The sequence below is a fragment of the Euleptes europaea genome, chromosome 10, assembly GCF_029931775.1.
Source record: "Euleptes europaea isolate rEulEur1 chromosome 10, rEulEur1.hap1, whole genome shotgun sequence".
In the NCBI taxonomy this organism is placed as follows: domain Eukaryota; kingdom Metazoa; phylum Chordata; class Lepidosauria; order Squamata; family Sphaerodactylidae; genus Euleptes; species Euleptes europaea.
The window spans coordinates 36800075-36826113 of record NC_079321.1 but is presented as its reverse complement, the minus strand read 5'-3'; the positions used below and the strand labels follow the sequence as shown (position 1 = coordinate 36826113).

Sequence of the window (26039 nt, the reverse complement as noted above, 5' to 3'; positions counted from 1 at the left end):
CTTGATGATGCCACTTCTGGTATGTGCCAGAAGTGACGTTGTCAACGTATTGGCTGCCCGTAAGTTTCCATCACTCCCATCCCCTAGCACAATCCTTGCTTATGATCATTGCCCACAGCAATGGCCTTCCAATTTCCTAAATACCTACTGCAGTTGTGCTGACATAGCCCTTTCAAAACCTGTTGTACCATTCAGCCTAGAGTGGTTCGTTTGAGTGTCTCCCCCTAACCCTGGATGACTCAAGGAATTTGCCGATTGAATTTAACAGCAAGCATAATCCTGCACTATTCCTGCCAACCTAGGAATGCCTAACCAGTCTCATAAGAACAAGGTCTATTTCAATACGCTTGTCCAAAACAACAGTGTGAAGCATGCAAAAAAAAAAAAAAAAGTTTCCATTGCAACCAATCAGAAAGGAACCAAAAGAAATTTCCTGGTAAACCCCAGTGATCAACTAATCCCATATTGCTGCACAGGCAGTGGTGGGTAGGATTGTCTGAATTAACACTAGATCAATTGACAATATGCTCAGGTTTTTCATAAATGTATGTACTCAAAGCAGTATTTTTCAGAACTTGCTTGATTGGATTTTAATTTTACATGTCTATAGTTTACCCTGCATTTCCAGAATTTCATGGCCCCATAAAAAATTTGCACAGGATTTGCAAAATAGATTAGTTAAGGAGGTACTTTTTATAAAGGGAATAGTGTTGCTATTTTAATGTCTGTGAACATTTTTTAGTTCATTTTAGCATACTTATTGTTAGTTCTTTGTTGTATTCTTGGTTTTTAATTTTGTTCATCTGTCTTGAATCTCTATAAGAAAGGCGAGCTATGAATGAAACAAATAAGGGTCTGCCCATACCATCTGAAAAAGTGGGTCCTAATCCACAAAAGCTTGTGCTGGGGTAAAAAGGTTTTAGTATTTAACATGCCACAAGACTCATTTTTATTCTTTACTAATGGCTGTATTTAAAATGCTTGACTCAACATTAGTCAACTATGAATCTGAACATATCAATGAGAAGAGGTGAGGAGGCACTGTAGAGTATTGGGAAGAGGTTACATAAGAACATAAGAAAAGCCATGCTGGATCAGACCAAGGCCCATCAAGTCTAGCAGTCTGTTCACACAGTGGCCAACCAGGTGCCTGTAGGAAGCCCACAAACAAGACAACTGCAGCAGCATCCTGCCTGTGTTCCACAACACCAATTATAATAGGCATGCTCCTCTGATCCTGGAGAGAATAGGTTTGCATCATGTCTACTATCCATTTTTACTAGTAGCCACGGATAGCCCTATCCTCCGTGAACATGTCCACTGAAGATGCTGCTAGCTATACTGTATTTTTCAGTATATTTTCAAAAATATTTAGGCAGATTGCATACAGAATGAATTGCTGACTTTTAAGAGGAGAAATTCACATTTAGAAATGGAACACTGATGTGAACAGCATATACAGTGTAGCACAGTCAATTTAGCTATATGCTGTTCGAAGCATGTCATTTATTTCAAATACTTTAGTAGATCATATTTCTAAAATTGGCATGTTTGATGAAATAGATGTAAAGCAAATGTTTCCAAATAAATGAGACTGCTGCTGTTACACTTGTTTGAAATGTAGGTAAGTGTAAGTCATAAGAATTCATTTGGTTTGAGTATTTTGACTGGATTATAGGAATGAGTAGTTTCCCCTTACTGTTACTCTAGTATTGATGTGATGTGTGGAACTTTAATGATGAACACAGACCCTTCCAAATAGTGTTAAAATACCACCCAGAAAGAATCTTGATACAACAATACATATTTCATCAAGTCACACTAGAGTGTAAATTTATTTTAGTGTCATTGAGATAAATTTTACTACTATGTCTATAGTCCTTTTGTGATGCCCCAAGAGATTATTTAGAAGGTGATAATCAGTAAAAATCACATGCAAGAATAGGGTTGCCAACTCCAGGTTGGGAAATACCTGGAGATTGTGAGGGTGGAGCTTGAGGAGGGAAAGGTTCGGAGAGGGGAGAGACTTCAATGCTATAAAGTCCACTTGCCAAAGTGGCCATTTTCTCCAGGTGAACTAATCTCTATCAGCTGGAGATCATTTGTAATAGTGAGAGATCTCCAGCCACCACCTGGAGGTTGGCAGCCCTACACAAGAATAAGGTTGCCAATCTTCAGGTGAGGCCTAGAGATCTCCTGGAACTACAACTGATTTCCAGAGTACAAAAATCAATTCCCCTGGAGAAAATGGCTATTTTGGATGGTGGACCCTATGGCATTATAACCTGCTGGGCTCCCTCCCCTCCCCATACCCCACCTTCCCCAAAGCTCTACCCAAAATCTAGAATTTTCCAGTTCACAGCTGGCAACCCTACACAAGGACCTTGATGCATATGGTGATCACAGAGATTGCTTTCTTGCCATTTATTTCTTAAATAAGTGTACATGTGCAGATCAATAACATGGAGTAGTGAAAGTCTCAAATGTATGCTAAGGTCATCTGCTTTCTATTATTATTGCTGAAAAGCTTAATTAGCAATAACAACCTTGAAGGTATAGTTGTGGTTTCTAGTTTCTTTGATAGATGTATTATAGAGATCAATGCTCCCTGTAAATTGATGAATGCACTATAATGCACCATAAAGCTTTCCCTTTTTAAAGGTAGAGTATTTCTCAACCAGATGAGACAAAACCAATGCATTGTGCAATATAGAGTTCCCTTTTGTAAAGCCAATCTTCTCTGGGCCAAGAATCTGAGTACTGAAGTAAATAAATGAAGTAATTAAATAATAAATATAGCTGAAGATGGGGGGGGGAACAAATGAAAGGTAGGTTGGTGGTGAGTGCGAAGGCCCTTAGTTGCCCACGTCAAATTATCCAGTTTGAGGTATAGATGGGAGGTGTACGATTTACCCAAAACCAAAAGAAGACTGATGGGGTGATAGTTAGCAGGGTTGTTTCTTGCCCTTTTAATATAAATGGGCTTTATTATTGCTTGCCACCACTGGTCAGGTATTATCCCAGTTCCATCAATTGTCATAAAATAAGGCAGCAATTACAGGCAGCCACCGACCAACGTCAGCTTTTAGAAGGTCGAACAGGCCCAGGCGCCTTAACCAACCTTTAGAATGTTAATCAACAATGTAACCTCGTCTGGTGATACTGTATCCCAAACAGGCAAATCCTCAGATTTCTCTAGAATATCATCTATTAAAACCGAGCTGGGGTCATTGAACATAGTTTCCAAGTGGTGTTCCCAGATCCATGGTAGATTTTCTGTGTCGACCTAGGCAGCTTAACTCTTTAGGGAACTGTTAATTATATTCCGAAAAGCTTTGTTGTCATGATTAATGAGACCTGCAATAATATGAACCGTCTTTGATGTATACGTCCCCTTTTCATTCCAAATACAGCCCTGGATAGATTATTAGGGTTTAGGTAAAAGGTGAGGGAAGTATGAGAGTTAGTCTATTTAAATTTCTGATAGTTTTTTGATCTCTGGGTCTTCAGGACCTGACAGTCCCTATTCAGCCATCTAGTTTTCATAGCAATATTGATGGTTCTACCAGATGTAATGGTGTAAAGGGGTTGCACCAACAACCTACATAACATACAGCTCATTCATTGGTCCATTGAGTTCAGTATTATCTACTCCGATCTGAAGTGGTTCTCCAGAGTATCTGACACAGAAGGTCTTTCTCGTTGGCAGATCCCTGACAGCCTTTAACTGGAGATGTAACTTTCACCATGTAAAGCATGTGGTCTGTCTCTGAGTTTTGACCCTTCCCTAAATAAATGTATATTCTTGATTAGCAGAGAAAATTCTAGTCTGTCTTCAAAATGCTATCTTTACTCATTTCTTTCTTCTACTTTTCAGCTCCTTGTGGCTATAATGTGACTTCTCAGAATGGTACTGTGTATTCCCCAGGATTTCCAGATGAATATCCAAATTCAAAAGATTGTACATGGCTTATTACTGTACCGCAGGGCCATGGGGTCTATATCAATTTCACCTTACTCCAAACAGAGCTAGTGAATGACTACATTGCAGTTTGGTATGTGAGTTGTTATTTATTTGTTTGTTTGTTTGTTTATTCTGCACTTTTTCCTCCATCTGTCAACGTCTGTAGTCACAGTCTCAGGAGCTGTTCAACTGACTCACCTGTCCAGTAGATTCTGTTTAATACCTGATTTCTCTTCTCCGTGGCAACCCTGTTTAAAAATGAAGTAGATAGTAGGATGGTTATCCTTCTCGTCAGTACAGAAGCTTTTGCTGTTGGGCTCAATTTTTATGAAGGCATATTTAAGCATGTGGCAATCCATATCTATGGAGCACATGGAATATTATGAGCAAATGCAGCTGTAAATGTATACAAATGATGCCCAACTAGGGGCATTGCCATTTAGGAAAAAGGTGTGTGGGGAAGGCAGGAGCCTCTCCTTCCCTCATGCCTTTGTCCTGAGCCAAATCAGGTTCCTGGCAGAGGTAGGAGGTAATCCACTGAAGCAGGAGATCTGGTATTTTTGGCCGCAGGGAACCTGCAACATCCCTTCCTGGGGGCTGTTGCACAGCAAAGGGGCAGCAACAGAAAAGCCCAATGTCTGTGCCACGGCGGATCATATTCTCGACAAAGAGGTAACTACTAGATCTTCTTGTGAGGAGCACAGTTGTTGAATAGGTCCATATCAGGAGAGACAATTCTTCAATTATGTGGGCTCTAGGTCATGAATGGCTTTAAGGTAAGCACCAACATGACTGGCAGCATCTTAAACTAGACCTAGAACCAATTAGGCAGCCACTATAATTCAGGACTAATGGAATATGGTCCCAACAGGCAGACCCTGATAACCAATGGACTGCTCCATATTACACCAGTGGAAGTTTTCAAATTGTCTTGAAAGGTAGCTCCATGTAGCTCAAGCCATGAGGTTACCATAGCAATGAATTAGTATGTCCAAATCAAATATCTGTAGGAAATAGGATCAATTGCTGAACTAACTGCAACAGGGAAAAGGTATTTGCAGTACCACAATCCCTTTTCCTGCTTGGAGACTTGAATATAATAGGACCCTCAAGCTTTTAACTGAGTCCTTCAAAGAAAGTTGCACCCCATCCATAGTGGGGGAAACCTACCCCATGCAGTGCAGACATTTCACCAACCAGCATCATCACATCCATCTTATCAGGATTCAGTTCCAGTTTATTGTAGCCCAGCCACCAAGCACTGGATTAGCACAGAGATGGAGATCCTGGCAATTTAGTCATGGCGATATGCAATTGGTATCATCCACATATTGATGACGCTCCTTTACAGAGCTAAGTATGATCTGGTTCAGGGTTATAATGTAAATATTGAACAAAACAGGAAAAAGAGCCAATATCATGGATCTGATTCCATATTTGCCCCTATTTCCCTTTGAATATGGCCTATTTTTATACTGCTCCACCTAGACCTAATTCCTCTTAAAAGTACTTCAGCAGTTTTGTTATGGTTCGCATGGTAATGGCAGCTGAAAGACATTATAGAAGTTTCAAAGATGCATTATCCATTTAGATGCAAATAACATCTACCTTTGTGGTCTTGCCCTTTGATCTATGTCAAAAGGTCATACGTTTGGGCAAGCTCAGACTTAAATTAATTGCAACAAAGCACAGGATGGATGCTCAGCCACAAGTCTTAATCAGCAAGTCAGGTGTTCCAGTCCCCTCTCTTCCTCCCATGAGGCATGATTTGTGTCTTCCTTGAAAATGGTGTGGTAGGTGCTGCAGTATTACTTTTGCCAATGTTGTTCTGCTAACTTTGGACAGGAAACAAAGATGTGGATTCTCCAGTTGATGTGTTTGGCTCCCACATAAGTCTTGCCACCTATCATTCTTCTAGTTCAGCTTTCTTTGAACCAATAGACTAGAGCAGATTCTGACCTTTTCTGCACGCTCGAGTTACTCCTGATTTTCTTGGGAGTCAATCCACAATCACTGGAATTGGTTTGGACAGGGTTCTTCTACACGTCTGCCCCTTGTGCATTTTTACAATTGTGGAGTTAGTTTATTTTCTTCCACACATGGTTTAAATAATGAGAATTTTCAAGGGAGGCTGCTGTTGTCATTGGTGTTGTTATTGGTGGCATCAGAGCAACCCCCTTATATTTTTAATGGCCCTAAAATATTGATATAAGACTGTATATTGTGCTGATAGTTTAAGCATGGTCTCTGAATTCCCAGCTTTCATTTTTTTTATAAAGAAGTCTCTATTCCTTTCCTTCATGGAGATATCCCTTTGTCTTTATATCTCCACGAGGGAAGGGGATAGAGGCTCACTTTTTTAACATGAAAGCTGGTTATTCAGAGAACATGCTTAAACTATCAGTATAACACTACCGTCTTATATTAATATTTTAGGACTGTTTAAAAAAACTGAAATTGCTTTTCCTGGGGGGGGGGGAGTAGGTTAACTGTGATGACAGTCCAACCATTGAAAAGCGGGCTGCAGGTGGATGGGACAAAACTGATAGAAACATTACACATTAGGAAAAAGCCGACTAAAATTAGCTTCCAGAAAAACAACGGGGTCAAGATGGTCTCAAAAGAGCCAGAAAAAAAACAGGAGGGAAAAAAACTCTAAGTGAAAACTAAAGGTACAAAAATGCAAGCAAAAATCAGAGGATAAACCAAAGCAGTTTGGGGCCAGAACCGATGGGAAAAAACCCATGCAGAAAAGCCCAACATCTATTAAGAGGATAGTTGATAATTTCATACAAATTATATACCTTTGCCATCTGATTGGTTAGATGCAGGCTATAAATTCACGAGTATGTTCATTCCACACTGGTCTATTTTTAGCAAGATTTTATCAAAATGCAACTGTATAACCTGTCGCACTTTGTCACGTTAGTAGCTTAAATTAACAGTGCTTTCAATTGGGAGGGAACCACTAGGGCAACGACTGTTCCAGAGGCAAATGTATTCTTGTCCATCTGCCAACCCAAATGTTGAGTCCTAGAAATGCCACTGCTGTTTAGAGCTGTCTGCATAGAAATATATACTGAATTTTTCAGATCCCTGTTTTTCTCACACAATAAGTTTTCAGAAGGATTAGACTGCCAAACTGCTGGTCAGCCTGCCTTTTAAATACATTGCATCCTTTTCCTGAGTTAGTATTTTAAAAGATTAATACCATTGGGAAGATCTAGACTGCTTATGTCCTTTGCACTAAAAATAAGCTCCTGGTCTTTTAATTTTATTTTAAAAGGCATATCTCTGCCAGGGAAGGGGCTAGATACGTTTTAATGGTAGCTGGGACTTCAGAGAACCTGGTCTATTGATCTATTGATAATTTAGTGCTGTTTTTTAAAAAAAAAAACTGAAAATGAAACCACTTGTAGTCAGGATGTGGGGGAGGAGTGAGTTGACGATGACAGTCCAAGCACTGAAACGTGGGCTAGAGATGGGTGGGAGTGGATAGGACAAAGAAAACTTATAGAAATATTGCACACAAGGGAAAGGGCTACTCAAAATCAGATTCCAGAAAAATATCAGTGTAAAAGTGGTCTCAAAAGAACCAGAAATAACCCAGAGGAAAACAACAACAAAAGAAGCAAAAAATAAAGGCACAAAATCACGTGCCGAAATCAAGAAGCAGTATGGGGGCAGAACTGACAGGAAAAAAATGTGTGCAGAAAAGCCCCCAGTTTATAGTAGTATGGGCAATCATAATTAATAGATTACCCTGTGCCCACTGGGAAGAACAGGACATTTCCAGGTAATTCAAAATTTCAATTTTATATTCTGGCATGAGACAGTCACAGATTCCTTTTAAAGGGCAACCGGAACTAGATTAGGACTATTTAAGTATTTCCCAAAATGCATTAGATGAAAGCTTATTGATAAGTTAACTTGGCTGCCTTAAGACAGGCATGAAATGAATTAATGACCAAATACAATTTTGATCCAATGGGAATGCAAGGTCAGAGTCTACTTAACAACCGAGAGATCCTTGCTAATTTTTAATGTGACATAGGAGACCATAGTACAATTGATGCATCATTTCTTTCAAATGGATGAAATGTAACTGGATGGGTCTGGTAAAATAAGTATGTAGAGGTGAGGGGGAATTTCTGTAATGAATACGGTGTTTATGTTTACCTAAATATCTTTACTTGGTGATGCAATATAAGTAACATGACGTTACATTATGGCCTTGTCTTGAAAAGACTTATGCCACAGATTGGGAAAAAAATATCTTTATTGACCTTATTTACTAACTGTGCCCTTCATGTTTGGTCTCTCTTGACTGAAATGGAACAGAAAATGATAGCAGGGCTGAGTGTTATAGCAAAATATTTCATTCATGTGAGATAATTTTTTTTCTGTAGATAGGTGTGCTGAGTTACTGGAGTTGATCTCGAGAGGAACAGTACAGTATCTTACCTGTTCAAATATAAATGTTACTTGCACAGCTTTCCCAACCTTCTCTAAAAAGGTCAGACTCTGAACTGTCTCCACAGATTTGAATTATCCCAAGCTACAATTATTAGAATTAACCTGCCTTCTCAAAGATTTAAAACTACCATCAAGAAAAAATGGAGTCAATTTAAACCTTAATTATATGGTTTTGCTGACATTGCTTTCTTTCTTTCTTTCTTTTGGTCTTTAGGGATGGCCCTGACCAAAATTCACCTCAGCTGGGAGTGTTCAGTGGGAATACAGCTCTTGAGACAGCTTATAGCTCAAGCAATCAAGTACTCCTCAAGTTTCACAGTGACTTCTCCACTGGAGGGTTCTTTGTTCTCAATTTTCATGGTCAGTCTTCTAATTTTCATCTTAGAAATATTGTGTGTGTGTGAAAGAGGCAGCCTTTGGAGCTTTAAAAGAATATTTTCTGCCTGGTGATATTAAAATAAATTAGATTGGTTTAATTGGCATGATATTTTCATTTAATAAAAACCTCTGGAGTATCAGCCTTTATTATCCACAGCAAAATGAATGTTAAATATTTAATACTGAGTTACTTGGGTTTTAGCATTTTAATGGGGAAAATGCTGTTTCACTTAACCCAGGACATGTACTCCTTAGTAAGACCTAAGGACTTTTTGGTATTAAGGAAACATACTGGTTTCCTCATCTCCTGTCTAAAATTGTTCAGCTTCCTAGACAAGGTGGAACAGTTTCTCTGCTGAAGCATTAAAACAACTCCAGCTTTTAGTCTAGGGTTATTAGGCACAACCTACCAACCAATGGGAGATGGGAGAGCATGATGACCTCATTGTGTCTGTGCTCTAGCATTCATCCCAAATGCTGTGGTTTAACCATAAAGTTTTTGGTGAATGCTGTTGTAGGGATCTGGGCTCACCGCCGTCTCTCCCCGGGCCTTCCCCTCGGTCGCGGACCTCTGGGGTGGGGCTTCCTCAGCCTCAGACCACTCAGCCAGGGAATTGGAACTTCCTTCCCTGTCTGAGTCCACCAGGGTTGTGAGCTTCACCAGCAGCCCAGTCCCGGCTCTCTCCTCATTGGCCTTGTCATGGGCCCTGCCTTGGGAGCTGAGGACTTGGAGGACTCTGAAGCTGAAGTGGAGGAACAGGTTGCCTCTGGGCCCTCAGTACCTCCATTGCAGTCAGTAGCACAGGAGCCTGAAACAACTCAGCAGAAACCACAGCTAGGCAGAGAGATGGAACAAGGGCAGACAGAAGCTACTCTTCCCCCAACCCCTGCAGTGGAAGCTGAAAATAGCAGCCCTCCAAGCTCACCTGAACCTGATAGGCGTATCAGGACTCGGCAGTGTGTGGTTCTGCAAGGTAGAAGGAGAAATGCTCGCTTGGAGAGGCTAAGCAGACAGAGAACTGGTGCTGAGTCGTTTCAGGATGAAGCCTAGCTTGGAAGTGCACTGACTGATAAAGGTAGTATAGGCGTGCTTTCACTTTGTGGAAGCAACCGTGCAGCTTCTCTGTGTTCCTGCTACCGCTCATGATTGATCTCTCTGGCCGTTGACTCCTGCCTGCTTTGACGACGCCTCCGACTTCTGACCTTGGTAGACAGCATAATATTTGTCGCCTGCTCCGAAAGGGGCTAGATACCTCCCGCACGTCTGAGGACTGCGGGCACTGCCCGGCCCTTGGCCTATGCCGGCACAGGCCTCCACCCCACTCCCTTTTAGGGGATATTCCCCTCTCCAAACCCCGCCCCCGAGCCCATAAGGGTAGGGTCCACTCTTCCACCCTCGAGGCGAGCGGCAGTCCCAGGCTGCGTTGCTGGCCATGCCCTCCCCCCTGCCTCGCCCGCCCGATGCTCACCTGGCTGGCGGGTGCGCCATACCCTAGACGCTCCACTCCTGTCTGCTGCTCCCGGCTCAGCCGTCGGATTCCGCCCGGCTTCTGACCAGAGGGTCTCTGCCAGTTCCTCCTCCTGGCTGGCATCCTGCGGAGAAGAGAGGAGGAGCTGGTAAGCCCATGTCGTGTTGACCAGACAGCCCCTAGTCTTTGGCGACGGCGTTCCTCTTTTCTTTCCCCATGGCCCCGTTCGTGCCGGGAGGGACGGGGATACGCTCTGGGAGGGATGGGTCTGAGCTACGGCCCGCAACCCCCACGGGGATCCATCGTGGGACAGCTGTGTTGAAATAATGTCTGGTGTACAAAAAGAAGAGAAGAAGACCCTGTGGGGGCAGCAAGAAGAAATAGGATAGTGAAGTCAGCACCTTCTTTCCTGATAAGTGTAATTCCTTGTCTGCCTCTAGAATTGCTACTTTTAGGTCAATATCCTGCTTCTTCTCAGAGGTTCCATTAACACTCTCTTCTCTCTCAGCTAGTGATATAGTTAGAATTCTATCTCTGTCTCTACTCTTTACTATCAAATATGTTAATTCCCGAATAAAGCTTTATCTACACTTTGATCAGTTTGTGTACCTCTTTTGCATTAATCACTCTGCCAACAGACTGGAGCACCACCCAAAGTGATGATGTCACTTCTGGCTCATGCCAAAAGTCACATAATCATGCCAGCAATTTCTCACTCCCCCACATTTCACCCACCATTTCCCTCATGCCACCCAGCTGACTGGCAGTGGGCAGAGGTGGCAGGGGGCGGGAAGTCTCCCACCACCAGTGAGCAGCTGGCAACGCTACTCCAGTCAGAAATGGAAGACTGAAATAAATCTGCGTAAGATTCCTCTGTAAGACAGGGAAATATTAAGAAACAGGAATTTCCACTGTAACTTCACTGTATTATTTGGGATTCTTATTATTATTTTCATGGCAACAACTTTTTTCCCCCTTAGTAGAGGAAACAGCTTTAATTTTAAGGAATTCATCAGACTTTTAGCCATAAAATGTGTGGCAGAGAGGGTGAAGGAGGACAGCGTATATGGAAGGCAGGGTGATATTCCTATTAAAATGTTGTCTTCAGTCAAAAACTAATAATTAAAGTTAATAGGATGGGATTTACAAAGTGGCTGAACTGTGGTGTACCATATCACATTTTTCCCATGCCCTTGGCTGCAGCACATCATAGGTATTCACTGAAGCTGTGTAGCAATGCTTTGACATGTCGGTTCCTATTCAAGTGTCCCAAATCTATGGGACACTGTCCATGGCTGAAATTTATTGTCAGAGCTTCAATCAGTCACAAGCATTACCAATGGCAATTTCACAGTCTCTGTGGATCAGGAATATCTGTGAGTGGGCAACAGTTCACCTGTGCTGGTAGAAGAGCAGGGGACATCTGCAAAATTCAGCTGAACTGTGGATTGCATCAGGGCTGGATGAGTCATCATTATCTTTAATTTCGTTAAAAGGTTCAAGGCAGGGGTTTCTCTTTATCTGAACACAGTATATGTATAGGACTTTGTTAGTACAATAATGTTAAAACTTTTTTTAAAGGTTCCTCAAAAGCCAGAGGAATATCTATGGCATTATTCCAGTTGGGAATTTAGAGCCATTACGAATGGATGCTTTACTTTAGGGGTGGGGAACGTCAGGCCCGGGGGCCGTTTAAGGCCCGCAAAATCATTTGGTGTGGCCCTTCGTGGGTCCTGGCATATCTCTAGCTCAGAAGGATCTAAGACTGGCGATCCACCCCCTCCCACAGACAGGAATAGCCTCTATTCAAGGCAGATGTGAGTTTGTTTTGCCGAGAAAAGGAACCTTTTCCCCCCCTTCCAGAAGAGTCTTGAGCTATGGAGCTGCTAGGACCACCCAAGAAACTGTGTTAACCCTTTTCCATCTGGGCCATGGAGAAACGTATTGGTTGGCTAATTTTTGAGTTGATAATTTTGTATGGCCCACGAATGATATAAATATCCAAATGGCCCTTGGCAGAAAAAAGGTTCTCCACCCCTGCTTTACTTGAACAAATAGGAATGTTGTGCTAGAATCACAACTTCACTTTGGGTCCCGATTGGGCACAAAAAGTGGGGTCTCAATAAAGTAAAATAAAGAAATACACTTCCACCATATAACGATGCTTGTTTTAAAATGGGTGGTGACTTTTTTTATTTAATTTTATAGCATATCAGCTTAAGAAGTGCCAGCCTCCACCAGCAGTTCCACAAGCTGACCTGCTTACAGAAGATGATGATTTTGAAATAGGTAACAACTGTTATGTGTTTACCACAGCTATAGACTTGTTCTCTGTTCATATATTACCTATATTATATAATTCCATCTCATCTCTTGCCTATGCTTGAAATGTTTCTGTTGTCTAGAAAGGCAGCCATAGGTGAAATGTAAGTAGTGCTGAGGGCTACATTCCCCCAAACCACACATAGAAACTTAGCTTTCTGAACGTGCTCTATTTTTTTTTAAAAAAGCATTTTTGAAATGTTTTAAAAATTGCATTCCTTAAAACATAGCTTACTACATAAAAAGTGCCACCTGCTGACAGCTAAACAAGGCATTTCCATGATGCACAGCCATCTGTATTACAGGTGCATTATTTCCACACAGACATGAAAAGATGGGGCCCTTTATAGCACCTTCTTTTTAATTTTTAATTCTTGGTGGAGATTTATAGGGGTAGGGTAGAGAAATATAGGGTTGGATCCTGTTTGTTTCTTCAGGAACAGCAGAACCTGTCTTCTGCCATGGATCCTGCTTCCTCTAGCCCACGGGTGTCGAACTCATTTGTTACGAGAGCCAGATATGACATAAATGTCGCTTGGTTGGGCGGGGCCATGCCCAGATTGGGAGTGGGGTGGGGGTTGGCTGCCTCGGCTGGCTCACTGGCCAGATAAGAGCTCTCAAGGGGCCGGATCCGACCCTCAAGGTGTATGTTTGACACACCTGCTCTAGCCCTAGGCACTTCTGCTTTCACCATACCATTGTCTTTCATTGTACTGCAAAGTGCCCCATGTGAGAGGAATGCACCCAGCAATGGGAACTGCTTTCCCAGGACACAGGAGAATCATTTGCACAGAGAAAGTAAAGAGACCAAGCCATAGTGGTAAGTGTAGCTTAAAGAAGTGAAGATAGGTGTTAAAAGAGTGCAACAGCTATGGCACAGACCCATATAATCTGCTAATGTGATATGCACCACCAGTTCCCCCAACAGCTATTTACCCAGGCCAAACTAGGAATGCTGCAAACATTGGGGCCAGCATGTTCAACAATCAAATTTACTGTATTCTACTGACAGTCAGACATTGCCTGGTTGCTGCGTCTGTTCAGCTTGGCACCAAATGATCCAAAAGCATGCCAAACAGTTTCCCATTTGGCTTTTGCAAAATTGCACATACACGAAAACAGGTCAGCAACCATTAACGTCACTAAAGACTACTTAGCCAAACACAGAACAGTAGGGTGTTTTTTTTTTAAAAAACAGTTGTTCGTTTATGACAAATCTCTATGATTTTTGACTGATTTAACTGCCTGTCTAAACAATTGTCTGTCAAGTAGGGCAGGGGTAGAGCAAAGATGAGAGGGGAAGTAGAATTCAAGTGTGTAAGAATGTGCATGCACAAAAGCCAACCACAGTGTACTGCACTATTAGGAAGAAATTGGGTGAAGCAACATGCCAAACAGCCACAAACGGAGTTGACAAGCAGACAACAACCCATTGCTCCCTGTTCAATCGGTTCCTTGTTTGCAACTGGCAAACAGGGCGTGAGCTGAATTGTCAGGTGTGCAGGCATCTCTAAGCCAAAACAAACATTCTCCATACAAGAGAATAAATGGATACAATCAGTCATTTAAAATTGCAATGAGAACCCAATAGATAAATGTCAGTGTTGCTGGACTTTCTGTAATCACTAGAGAAATTTCTATATTTATCAAAAAAAAATTCAAAGGAATATTCCAATGCCAAACAGCTGTTTTAAATCATTTCTACATTAGATGAATTAGAGAGTCAACCCAAAAATTCAGTTTATTACATGAGAAAAGTGAAGAGGTTTGCTTGCTAATGGTCTATGATACCAGTAACCAATAGCTGATTTTGTAATGTTCTATGATTGTTGTTGCTCTCCCCATATCTAGTTATTGATGTGTGTGTGTTAAGTGCCATCAAGTCGCTTCTGACTCATGGCGACCCTATGAATCAGTGCTCTCCAAAATATCCTATCTTTGACAGCTTTGCTCAGGTCTTGCTAATTGAGGGCTGCAGCTTCCTTTATTGATACATAATGATTAATTCAGTTTTTGTGGAGTACAGGTGTTAGTCCTCCCTATTTTCCCTTGTATTGCAGCAAAAAAATTTCACTATTCCTTATTCCTTGGTTGAAGATGTAGATACTTGGATAGTAGATTAAAGCAAGCTCTTGTTGTGTATATTTATGTATTCATTTACAACATTTTTATACCACATCTCTAGGAACCTGCTTAAGGTGGCTTACAAAATAAAAAACAATAAAAAACAAAGCATTGAAAGATATTAATTGAAAACCTGCATTAAAAAACATAGCCCAGCATCAAAACATAAATAATAAAAACAGACCATAGACAACTTAAAATAATAATAAGGATCACTGTGATCAGATCACACTTTTCAAGAACTAGCCATAGATGATGTATCAGCCAAAGCTGATAAAAGACACAAAGCTGATAAAAGACATAGAGGAGATTTGAGCCTTTAACTGTAAACCAGGAGCCAGCAGTACCCCCAAGCTATGAACCTGTTCCTTCAGGGGGATTACAACTTCCTCCAGGACAGGCTGACATCTCAGTCCATCCAGTCACTGACCAGCATGGTCAATGGTATTGAACATCATAGATAATTGCAATTATCTACACATATGTAAATACAGCATTGGATCTTACTTAGTTGGAAGAGTGTCAATGAGTCTAACGCATTCCTTATGTGTATTCTTCACTGAATACATATACATATGTGATCATGTGCACCACCAGGAAATGGATGAGGGGGTGAGATTTTAAAAATTGCCCAAATTTTATCACGTCATGCATTAAAGTCTAGATAAGAGGAGAACAATATGACCAACTTTGAGTCCCCGTTGGGGAGAAAAGGAGATATAAATAAAGCAAATACATAAACATAACCAATTTTGTTCAGTCATCATATAGCACGCAAGCAAGTAACTTCAGGTTTGTTTACTTGGTTAAAAAAAACTTATATAACTTAATATGTAAGTGAAACTTTCAAACAGAACATACCTCTTCATGAAAAGAATTTACATACTCTGAAGTACTCTTGCAGTGCTATCCTAAGCAGAGTTATACCCTTCTAAATCCATTGAAGTCAGTGGGATTAGAAGGGTGTAACTCCGTTTTGGATGGCAGTGTTAGTAGTGTAAAATCTGCAAACTGTAGAGAAAAAACAAGAGAAACCAACCATTTTAAAAAGAAAACTGTAGCCATGAAACTAAACAACAGGAGAATTCCTTTCCCACAAAGTGTCATACAGATGACCAGCCATGTGGGGAATATGAGGAAGCCTTACTCCTTGATAAAGATCCCTACAACACACAAGAAAAAAAAATCACACTACATTTGTAGTAATATGTACAGTCAGGCAATCAGGTGTAGAAAACCCTAGTAGGTGGTAAGGTCCTTATTTTTATTCACTTTCAAGTTCCTACAGTGTTTTATATATAGATTTTTAAAAACTTCTATCTCATATATTATATTCATTATAAATTTTTCAGGGGACTTTGCCAAGTACAAGTGCCATCCTGGATACACCTTGGTTGGAAATGACATGCTGTTTTGTAAGTTAAAAGCACAACTCCAGTTTGAGGGTTCTCCTCCATTTTGTGAAGGTATGTATGAAGAGGAATTACTATGTTTTCCTTTGTTCTATTTTACATTTAAATTTTGCTTTAAAACAAATTAATGATTAAAAATTGACATCACGAGAAAACAATAAAGGTTGTCCTCTAATATTCTGTATGAAAGCATTTTTAATTTTAAAAACAATAATCTGGTTAAGGATTTAATATGTGTAAAGTATAGATGCAGTAACCTTTAAAAATAACAATTTTACCAATATTTTCAGCCAAAAATGGGAAATGGTCATATATGCAAAATTCTTACATGACTTTCATCACTTTGTCCTTAAGGAAAATATCAGGATGTTAATGTGGGCAATTCAGGTATGTTTTAACTGTGAGACAACCAAATTTACAAATTACTCCAAAATAGACATCGCTGTAGAAAGAACAGTGTGATTCTATAATGTGTAGCACATAAGTATAATAGAGATCACCAGTTCAGGAAAAAGACTACAGCCATAGAACTCATGATTTATGAGAAGGACAAAGAAATTTTTATTGTAGAGCAAATGTTAAAAAAGCACATTCTCAGTGTCTTTATTGTAGGGACTCTAGCGTATACATGGTGCTGCATGCATACACCACTGGAGCTTCCTATGTGAATGCAAAGATAACATTTTTTCCCATATAGAATTGTGACACCCCTTCTCCACTCACACGGAGTGCCTACTGGCCTCGATACCTCTGCTACAACACAGTCTATTTATTAATGCCTGGTAAATTCCAGTCTTCTAGATGCTGCCAGATTTTTGTCACACTTCTATTCGTTTTAATTTGTCTCTCAATTTCCCTGTATTAACCTTCACATTTTGCCAGTCATACTTCCTCTTTCTGTAACTACAAATTGTCTCATTTATTTTTGACTCCTAAAATAATCTGTGGCTTTCACAAATACACTTGTAAACCTATGTATCCATACAAAAATAAATTTGATGTACTGTTCTGAGATTTAAAAAGAGTTTCCTGGGTTGGGATTTTGTTTCCTGGTTCCTAGGATTGTGAGAAAAAAAATCCGGCTTTAATGAGTTCAAAATACATATTATATACAAGTGCCTAAATACATATACAATAACATTCAATCCAAGTAGAAGTCTTGAAAGAAGAAGGGGTGGAATAGGGATACGATCGTTTCAAGTCTCAGATCTTCTTCAGTCCTGTTCAGTTAGGATATTAATATGCATACTTGTTTCAAACGAAGCTTCCAGAGCCAATAATTTCAATAATTTTCAATTTCCCATGGGGATCAAAAAGGGCAAACCATGTATTATTTTTGTGTAATTCACTTATACATGGTTGCACAGACAAATTCAACTGGTTACAGAGTTCCTGGGCAGGATACAATCAGTAGCAGCTACTTGGATTGAATGTTACTGTATATGTATTTAGGCACTTGTATATTATATGTATTTTGAACTCATTACACTTTTGTTATATTGTAATAACATTGCCTATTTTTTGTACTTTCTTTCTAATCTATGATATTAGTACAGAGGTGTTAATTTTTGATTGCCTAACCTCCAGGTACTAGCTGGAGATCTGCTATTACAACTGATCTCCAGCTGATAGAGATCAGTTCACTTGGAGAAAATGGTTGCTTTGGCAATTGGACTCTATGGCATTGAAGTCCCTTCCCTCCCCAAACCCCACCTTTCTCGGGCTCTGCCCCCAAATTTTCCAGGTCTTTCCCAACCCGGAGCTGGCAACCCTAGTTTTAATGGATATCTTGATGCAGGCCAGTTACAGGGAGGATTGTCCTTATAATGAGGTGCAAGCTTTTGAGACAAAACTCTGGGAAATAGAGCAGGGAAAAAGACAGGTTGTGGGGTGCAGGGTGTGCTGCACACTCCATACACAGCAATTGGAAGTGGATTGAACCCCCCCCCCCAAAAAAAAAAACTCTTGGAGTAGGGTTGCCAGCTCCATGTTGGGAAATAGCTGGAGATTTTGGGAGCAAAGCCTAAGGAGGGCGGGGTTTGGGGAGGGGAAGGACTTCAATGCCATAGAATCCAGTTACCAAAACAGCCATTTTCTCCAGGTGAACTGAGCTCTATCAGCTGGAGATCAGTTGTAATAGTGGGAGATCTCGAGCACTCTTCAAGGAAAACGCAGGGCAATGGGGCACATATTGACTATGGTGAAGCTATTCATAGCTATTAAGACAGTCTTTTGTTCCTTTGTCTTTTGTGTCCATTAGCTCTTGTTTTCTACTCTGCAGTTTCCTGCCAGTGTTTGCTTTCCTTCTTTATTTTGCCATCTGCTGTTTCAATATTTATATCACTTTTAGTGTTATTTATGACATTGTTTCCTGGCATTTCAAACAACTGGGAGGGCCTGCTGCTGGGAGGCAGGCAGCACAAAGCGGCAGGACAAAGTCAGGCGGAACTCCTGGGCAGTGTGTCAGAAATTAACCTGCTCTGAGCAATCCGAGTCAGGAGCCAGGACAGAGATAATAAGGCCAAGTGGAATACCGTTAGCTTCTCTGCTCACCTGATGCAGTGAGGCTAAAAACTGCAGAGGTAGCATGGCAAAACCTCAGACATCCATCCAGCCCTTCCCTCTGCCTGGAAGTGACCCGGGATAGGAAGGGATAGGAAAGAACATGCCCCAGTCCCATTTTCAGGATCCTTATTTTTCAGGGTCCTTATTTCTTCACACAATGCATAGTTAAATGGTGGAACTCCCTGCCCCAGGATGTGGTGATGGCTGCAAACCTGGAAGGCTGTAAGAGGGGAGTGGACATGTTAATGGAGGAGAGGGCTATTCATGGCTACTAGTAAAAATGGATACTAGTCATGATGCATACCTATTCTCTCCAGCATCAGAGGAGCATGCCTAATATATTAGGTGCTGTGGAACACAGGCAGGATAATGCTGCTGTAGTCATCTTGTTTGTGGGCTTCCTAGAGGCACCTGGTTGGCCAGTGTGTGAACAGACTGCTGGACTTGATGGGCCTTGGTCTGATCCAGCATGGCTTTTCTTGTGTTCTTATGTAACCTCTTCCCAATACTCTACAGTGCCTCCTCACCTCTTCTCATTGTTATGATTAGCATGTGTAATGATATGATTAGCATGTGTAATGACATTATACATTTGGACCACGACATCTATCAGTCTTGCTTAATGTGTAATAATGCAAAATATGGAGGCTCTTTCAAACAAGAAATAACTGGTTATATGTCTGGAAAAAAGATTTTAAGTCGGTATGGGTTTTGAATTTCAAGATACTGTAGCATATTTTTGTTGCATGAAGTGCTTGATTTTTCCACTTTTCATTTGTTAATCAATAGTAGTGTGATAGCAGCAAAAATTTCACATTCACATAATTTTTTCCAGTGCTTCTTTGAATATATTCCAATCACATGAACTTAGCCAGAACATTCATTTTAAGCAGTTTGATGTTCACATTGGTATAAAAGGTTGGCATGCATGTATAAATTTTTCAGTTTTCAGGTTATTATAATACTGGGTTTCATGAAAGTATTTGCTGATTTATGGCCTAATGGATGGTGCAGTTGGTATTTGCAGGATATTTGCACCTCGACTGATTTCTCTTCAATTTGATGTAAATTCAAGGTCTCCCATATCTAAGTATTTTTATTTTAAAAAAAGAAAAGAAAAAACTCTGCAAGCAAACAACTTTTTGATTTCTTTCTTTGTCTTTCTGTATAGCACAATGCCCTGAAAATGAAGTCCGTATGGATTCATCTGGAATAATTCTCAGTCCAGGTTACCCAGGCAACTATCCCAATTCACAGACCTGTGCCTGGACTCTTAAAGTTGAACCTGGTTACAACATCTCTATCTTTGTAGAAACATTCCAAAGTGAAAAGCAGTTTGATGAATTGGAAATATTTGATGGTAAGAATAAATATTTGATATTGATTCAATTAATTATCAACATTGGAAGAACAAACCTAATGCCAAATGCCAATGTATCAGATAATGGTGTATTTTTAGTGATGAGCAGATATAGTGAGGCTGTTTTCAAACATTTTTGCCCTTTGTGAAACATGTTCTCTATATTATTCAGTCATTGATTTGTACCCCTATCCAAAGGATTGGAAAGAGTTCGTAGGGAGGAAAGGGAATACGGCTCTGTAATGAGGACAATTGGGCTGATGTTTCCTATTCCAATCAATAATTCATGATTGAATAATTGGGTAGACTGTGGATAGAGATGCTATTTTAAATATACATTCAGATGCCCATATCATTGAAGCTGTGTGGCTAGGATTGCCAACCTCCAGGATCTGGAGATTCTGCTATTACAACTGCTCTGCAGCCAATAGAGATCAGTTCACCTAGAGAAAATAGCCACTTTGGCCATTGGAATCTATGGCATTGATGTCCCTCCCCTCGCCAAACCCCGCCTTCCTCAGGCTTCACCCCAAAAACCTCTTGGTGGTGGCAAAGAGGGACCTGGCAACCCTATGTGTGGATGAATAGGAACTGTCCATCTATTCTGCATTGCTTTCTGTGGAATGTGATTCTCTATCCACAAGTGCCAATTAGTCATGTAGTATGTGGCTACAGCTGGATTAAAAGAAAAACCTAGTTGAGTGGTGTTAGCATGCAAGATGGACAACCAGTACAATGTGGCCCAACAGAGCATTGCCTGAGAAATGATAAAGTGACCCTCCATTCAGATGGAGGACAACGGAAGTTTGTTTTATCTGAGTGACATCATCATATTACTAAATCTTACTGTCTGGCAAAGTGAAATTATCATTTTCATTGTGGTGATCTCTGATTGCCTGCAATCACATAATAAAGACAAAGGAAGCCCTACGACACTGAAGCAGCATTATATCAGGGCTGCAAGCAGGTCTGGGAAAATTTGAAACGACACAAAGCTGGGGTTCTTAAAGGGTCTTTTCATACCATTAACAGGCTCCCTTTTTATGTAAAAACACAAGCATTACAAAAATTGGGCACAGCACCAGAGTGTTTTTGATGACTGAACTTATATACAGGTATCTGCCTGTTGCCCTGACCTGGATGGCCCAGGCTAGCCTGATCTTGTCAGATCTCAGAAGCTAAGCAGGGTAAGCCCTGGTTAGTATTTGGATGGGAGACCACCAAGGAAGTCCAGGGTTGCTATACAGAGGAAGGCACTGGCAAACCACCTCTGTTAGTCTCTTGCCTTGAAAACCCCATAAGAGGTCGCCATAAGTCGGCTGCGACTTGATGGCACTTTATACACACACATCAGTCTGTTAAGACAACAAAGAATTCCATGATAAAAGTACTTACATACCTGTCCTTAATGAAATACATCTTTGATTCAAGCCCTAGCTCCTGTGTTGCCTCTTCTCTTTCTTTTCATTGACTAAAAGTAAAACAGACTCATTCTTTTCCATGGACCTGTCAAGGGTCTACTGTTGACTTCCTAACCATAGAAACAAGGCTGAGAAAAAAATGCCACTTTAAAACCAACAGAAAGTTCAATGACACAAAACATTGTTAAAGCCAAGGTAAGGTACAAGATTTCTCTGCTCAAAATGTATTTAACATTTTATTTATGTATGATTATTATGTGTATGACACATGCTAATCACATTTCAGCTATACTATCACACCTATCACACTTCAGCTATACTTGGTATGTGGTGTAGTTGCTGTCCTTTTTCCTGATAAATATGCAAAATACAGACAACGTGAATGGGATGTCCAGAGTTGTTTTTTGAGTAGATTTTAAATAACAAATGAAATAACACTGAGCGGAATGAAATCACATTATAGGCTTCAACACATGTACTTTAATGTAAGGCCTGCTGACTTCAGCTGAACGTGGCAGATAACTAGCACTCTCAAAATATGGGGTACAGAGATTTTGTTTTTGTTTTTTTATTTTGCCATCAAGTCACATTTGACTTATGGCGACCACCTGGTGGGGTTTTCAAGGCAAGAGATGTTCAGAGGTGGTTTGTCATTGCCTTCCTCTGCATAGCAACTCTGGTATTGCTTGGTGGTCTCCCATCCAAATACTAATCAGGGCTGACCTTACTTAGCTTCTGAGATCTGATGAGATCAGACTAGTCTGGGACATCCAAATCAGAGCTGACAATAAACGAAACATCAGGGAGAAATGCCACCAAAATTTTAATTCCTTGAGGTCAGAATACAAGTTTTGGCAGCTCATAATATTGCTTTCACTATAAAGGCATCTACATGGTACTTGAGTTCTACTCCGCTCAGACTGTCTGGTTACAGCTGACTTTCTTCTCCCCTAACCCATTTTCCCTGTGTTTACTGCTATGACATGCTGGTGGCAGTAGATGTCTGCCAACTACCCAATGAGTGGATAGCCAGATGCAAGCAAGTTGCCTTTCTGTCCTAGCTTCTGTTTCTGGCTCATCATATATTATTTTGAAAATATCCAAATTGCCAAGGGCCACTTTGGGAAATACAGACATATGTGGCAGAAAGAAAGAACCTGCGAAATACAAGCAATTAGAAAATTCTTGGGGGAAAGCTTTTTCTCACCAAGAGTGCTTCAGTGTTACTGATCAATTGTTGGGAGCTTTCCCAATTGTTCCTGGGTAGTTTGCCCAATCCTAGTGTTTCTTCCTGGCATACTAGTTTTCCATATGCAGAGATTATTTTAAAAAATATTTGGAGAAGCATTCAATAATGTCTCTAGTTGAAGTCTACAGTAGTATACCCAGACAACTACTTCCCTGAAAACTAGAGCATTGCCAGTTTCAGATGAGAATTAAGGGATTATTCCAAAGTATACAGAAAAGTGGCATTTGAAGAAAACTAGAAGTGTCTGTCTATAGGGTCATGTAAACAGGATGATACATGTTTTGAATATACTTCCAGTCACTGAATACTCATAAGTACAATTTGACTAATCTTTTATAGCTGTGGAAAGTTTCAACATTTAATGAAAGGAGCAGTTAAAATTTTATTCTTTTTTAAAAATATTTTCCTCAGGTTCTTCTGGTCAAAGTCCTTTACTGGTTGCTCTGAGTGGAAATCATACTGGACAACTTAACTACACAAGCAAAACCAATCAGTTGTATTTGCGCTGGTCAACTGACCATGCAACCAGTAAGAAAGGATTCAAGATTCGTTACTCAGGTCAGTAGTTTATTAAATTCACAGAATATGTGTCAGAAATAAACACTATAGTATTTGGACCAGTCTTATATTACCTATTGCATTGATTTGCTTTATGACTGTATCCATGAGTGATTGCTTAATCATGTGTGTGTGTGTGTGTGTGTTAAGTGCCGTCAAGTCGTTCCTGACTCATGGTGACCCTATGAATCAAAGTCCTCCAAAATGTCCTATCTTTGACAGCCTTGCAAATTGAGGGCTGTGGCTTCTTTTATTGAGTCAATCCATCTCTTGTTGGGTCTTCCTCTTTTCCTGCTGCCCTCAACTTTTCCTAGCAAGACTGTCTTTTAATAATAGTACTTAATAATAGATTTTGGGGGTGGAGTTCACTTGGAGAAAATGGCCGCTTTGTCAATTGGAATCTATGGCATTGAAGTCCCTCCCCAAACCCCACCCTCCTCAGGCGCCACCCCAAAATTTCCCAGGTATTTCCCCAACTGGATCTGGCAGCAGGTTTTTTTTTTGGGGGGGGGGGTTCAGTTGTAATAGCAGGAGATCTCCAGCTCGTACCTGGAGGTTGGCAATCCTACCAAAGGTAATTGGTGGCCTTTCATGAAATGTCATTAGAGTTGCCCCGCACATATGCCTAACTTGTTTATTATTTTGGTACAAATAACTATTTGTGAATGACAAAAAATGCATTTGTTTCTGTTTTTGTTCAGTCACTGCAGATAACAGTGCTGTTTATTACTTACTTGAAAAACCAGATGTGCATATAAAATCTAACCAGTACATTCGATTATAGCTGTTGGTCTTTCTGGACTTCAGAAGTGGTCATTCCCAGCCCTACCAATGGAGACCTTTCTTACTGGCCAGGCTTTAAACCATATGTGCAGATACTATATTTTATCCTCCTGTCGTGCCAGGAGTGTGTGAGGCGCATTGCTGAACTTTAGTCATGCTGTACAAACTAGGCAAATCCGCCCACTGCCTCCTAGCTGGTAATCCAGGGTTGTAAGTAGGTTAACTAGCTGTGCAGTAGACTTGTGGCTCTCAACAGACAGCACAGTAGAAATCTTGATGTATGGGAAAGTGAATCATGGCACAATGCAAAGACAGTCTCTCTATTCTTGGCCTTCAAAATGTAGCTTGATAGGACGAACACTCAGGAATGGACTTCTTTACACGGTGAGGCTAGTGAGCGGTCAGGCACACCTCTGTCCCTGAGATCCCTTCCTCCATGTGGAGAAGCAGGATATTTTAGGCCCAAACAAAAATGGCTTTTAAAATGTTGAGTTCATGGCACATCAGAATGACACAAAGGAGCAGGAAAAAATATTTCCAGGTTGAAACAATGAAGGGTAACATTTATATGTTGTAGCTTCAATTTTTTTTTGAAGGATTAGCAGTGTCCATGACTGTTAACACTTTGTTGAGGAGATGTATTTGCCAGTAATGTTAACGTGGAACTAAAAGTTAATGAATGTGCACAGGGTAAGGATATATTTAACTTTGTAGATGGAGAATACCTTTGAAGAACAGCTCAGAGTAAACTTTTCTCATGTTTCACTGACAGCATGTTCTGAAAGGCTGTATAGTTCTCTCCATGTCTATAAGTTTTACATCTGATGCAGGAGAGACAGGCAGCATGAGTGAGGAATAACAGCAAGTAGCAAAGTAAGCAAGCGGGCCTGAATCTTAATGAGGGAAGGCAGCAGCATGAAAAATAGGAAAGGAACTAGAGGCTCAAAAAGGCTATTGATGCTCTGGCAGCTGTGACTGAGCCAGCAGGCTCCCTCACAACTATCAGCCTATTGTAATGATTTACTGCCTGCCCGCCTCCCTCCACTGTTCCTCCAACCATGACTTTGCACAAGGTTTGGCAAATAGCAGATGCCCAGGATGTTTTGTAGAGTTCGCTAAACTTTTCTTCTTTTGAAAACTTCTAAAACGGAAGGTTTGGTAGAAAATAATTCTTTTCATCTCTGCTATCGCAAAATACTCACGTAAGGAGATCCTGCTGGGTATGGTTTATTCAGGGGCCTAAGGGAAACAAAAACAAATGAGTATTTATCCATGGGCTGCAGTATGTTCTACACACCAACTCCCTACCAATTTCTTTCAGTGGCTTTATTCCCAGCTGGGTGTATCCTGTGTTTCTGTGACGACGTTGTGCAAGTACAAAATTCTTATTGGATGAAGGGCTGAATGTCCTTTCAAGTTTTCCACTTACATGGCTCAGATACTAAAGATGAAAACATGCTGGTAGGGTCTGGTGTAAGATCTCACAAGTCTGAGGGATGTGAGCAGGAGTTCCTGTGGACCGAAGTGGGGATTAAGTGCTTCCTATAGCTTCTTGCAGCCCTGACCTGGATGGCCCAGGCTAGCCTGATCTTGTCAGATCTCCTAAGCTAAGCAGGGTCAGCCATGGTTAGTATTTGTATGGGAGACCACCAAGGAATACCAGGGTTGCTGTGCAGAGGAAGGCACTGGCAAAACACCTCTGTTAGTCTCTTGCCATTAAAACCCCAAAAGGGGTCGCCATAAGTCGGCTGTTACTTGATGGCACTTTACACACACACACACATAGCTTCTTGCTGAAGCACATTCAATTATGATTGTTAAACTGTGATTTGCATAATTTATTCATAATTTGTATTTTTTTAAGTGTGGAAATAGGTCTCAAATGTATGCTTGAGTAGAGAGTCCATCCTATGCTGTTAAGGATTGCAGCCCTAATAAAAGAAAACAACATTTCCCTA

At 40.7% G+C, this 26039-nt stretch overlaps 1 protein-coding gene across 1 annotated transcript in view; it reads left to right on the top strand.

Moving 5' to 3' along the window:
• CSMD1 (CUB and Sushi multiple domains 1) overlaps positions 1-26039 on the top strand; it is a 439588-nt gene that overhangs the window by 325141 nt on the left and 88408 nt on the right. Inside the window, exons 37-42 of the mRNA XM_056856290.1 lie at positions 3878-4055; positions 8655-8800; positions 12496-12576; positions 16086-16199; positions 19882-20070; positions 23152-23298. Of these exons, the coding sequence (XP_056712268.1) occupies positions 3878-4055; positions 8655-8800; positions 12496-12576; positions 16086-16199; positions 19882-20070; positions 23152-23298 (855 nt within the window). The remainder of the gene's footprint in view (positions 1-3877; positions 4056-8654; positions 8801-12495; positions 12577-16085; positions 16200-19881; positions 20071-23151; positions 23299-26039) is intronic.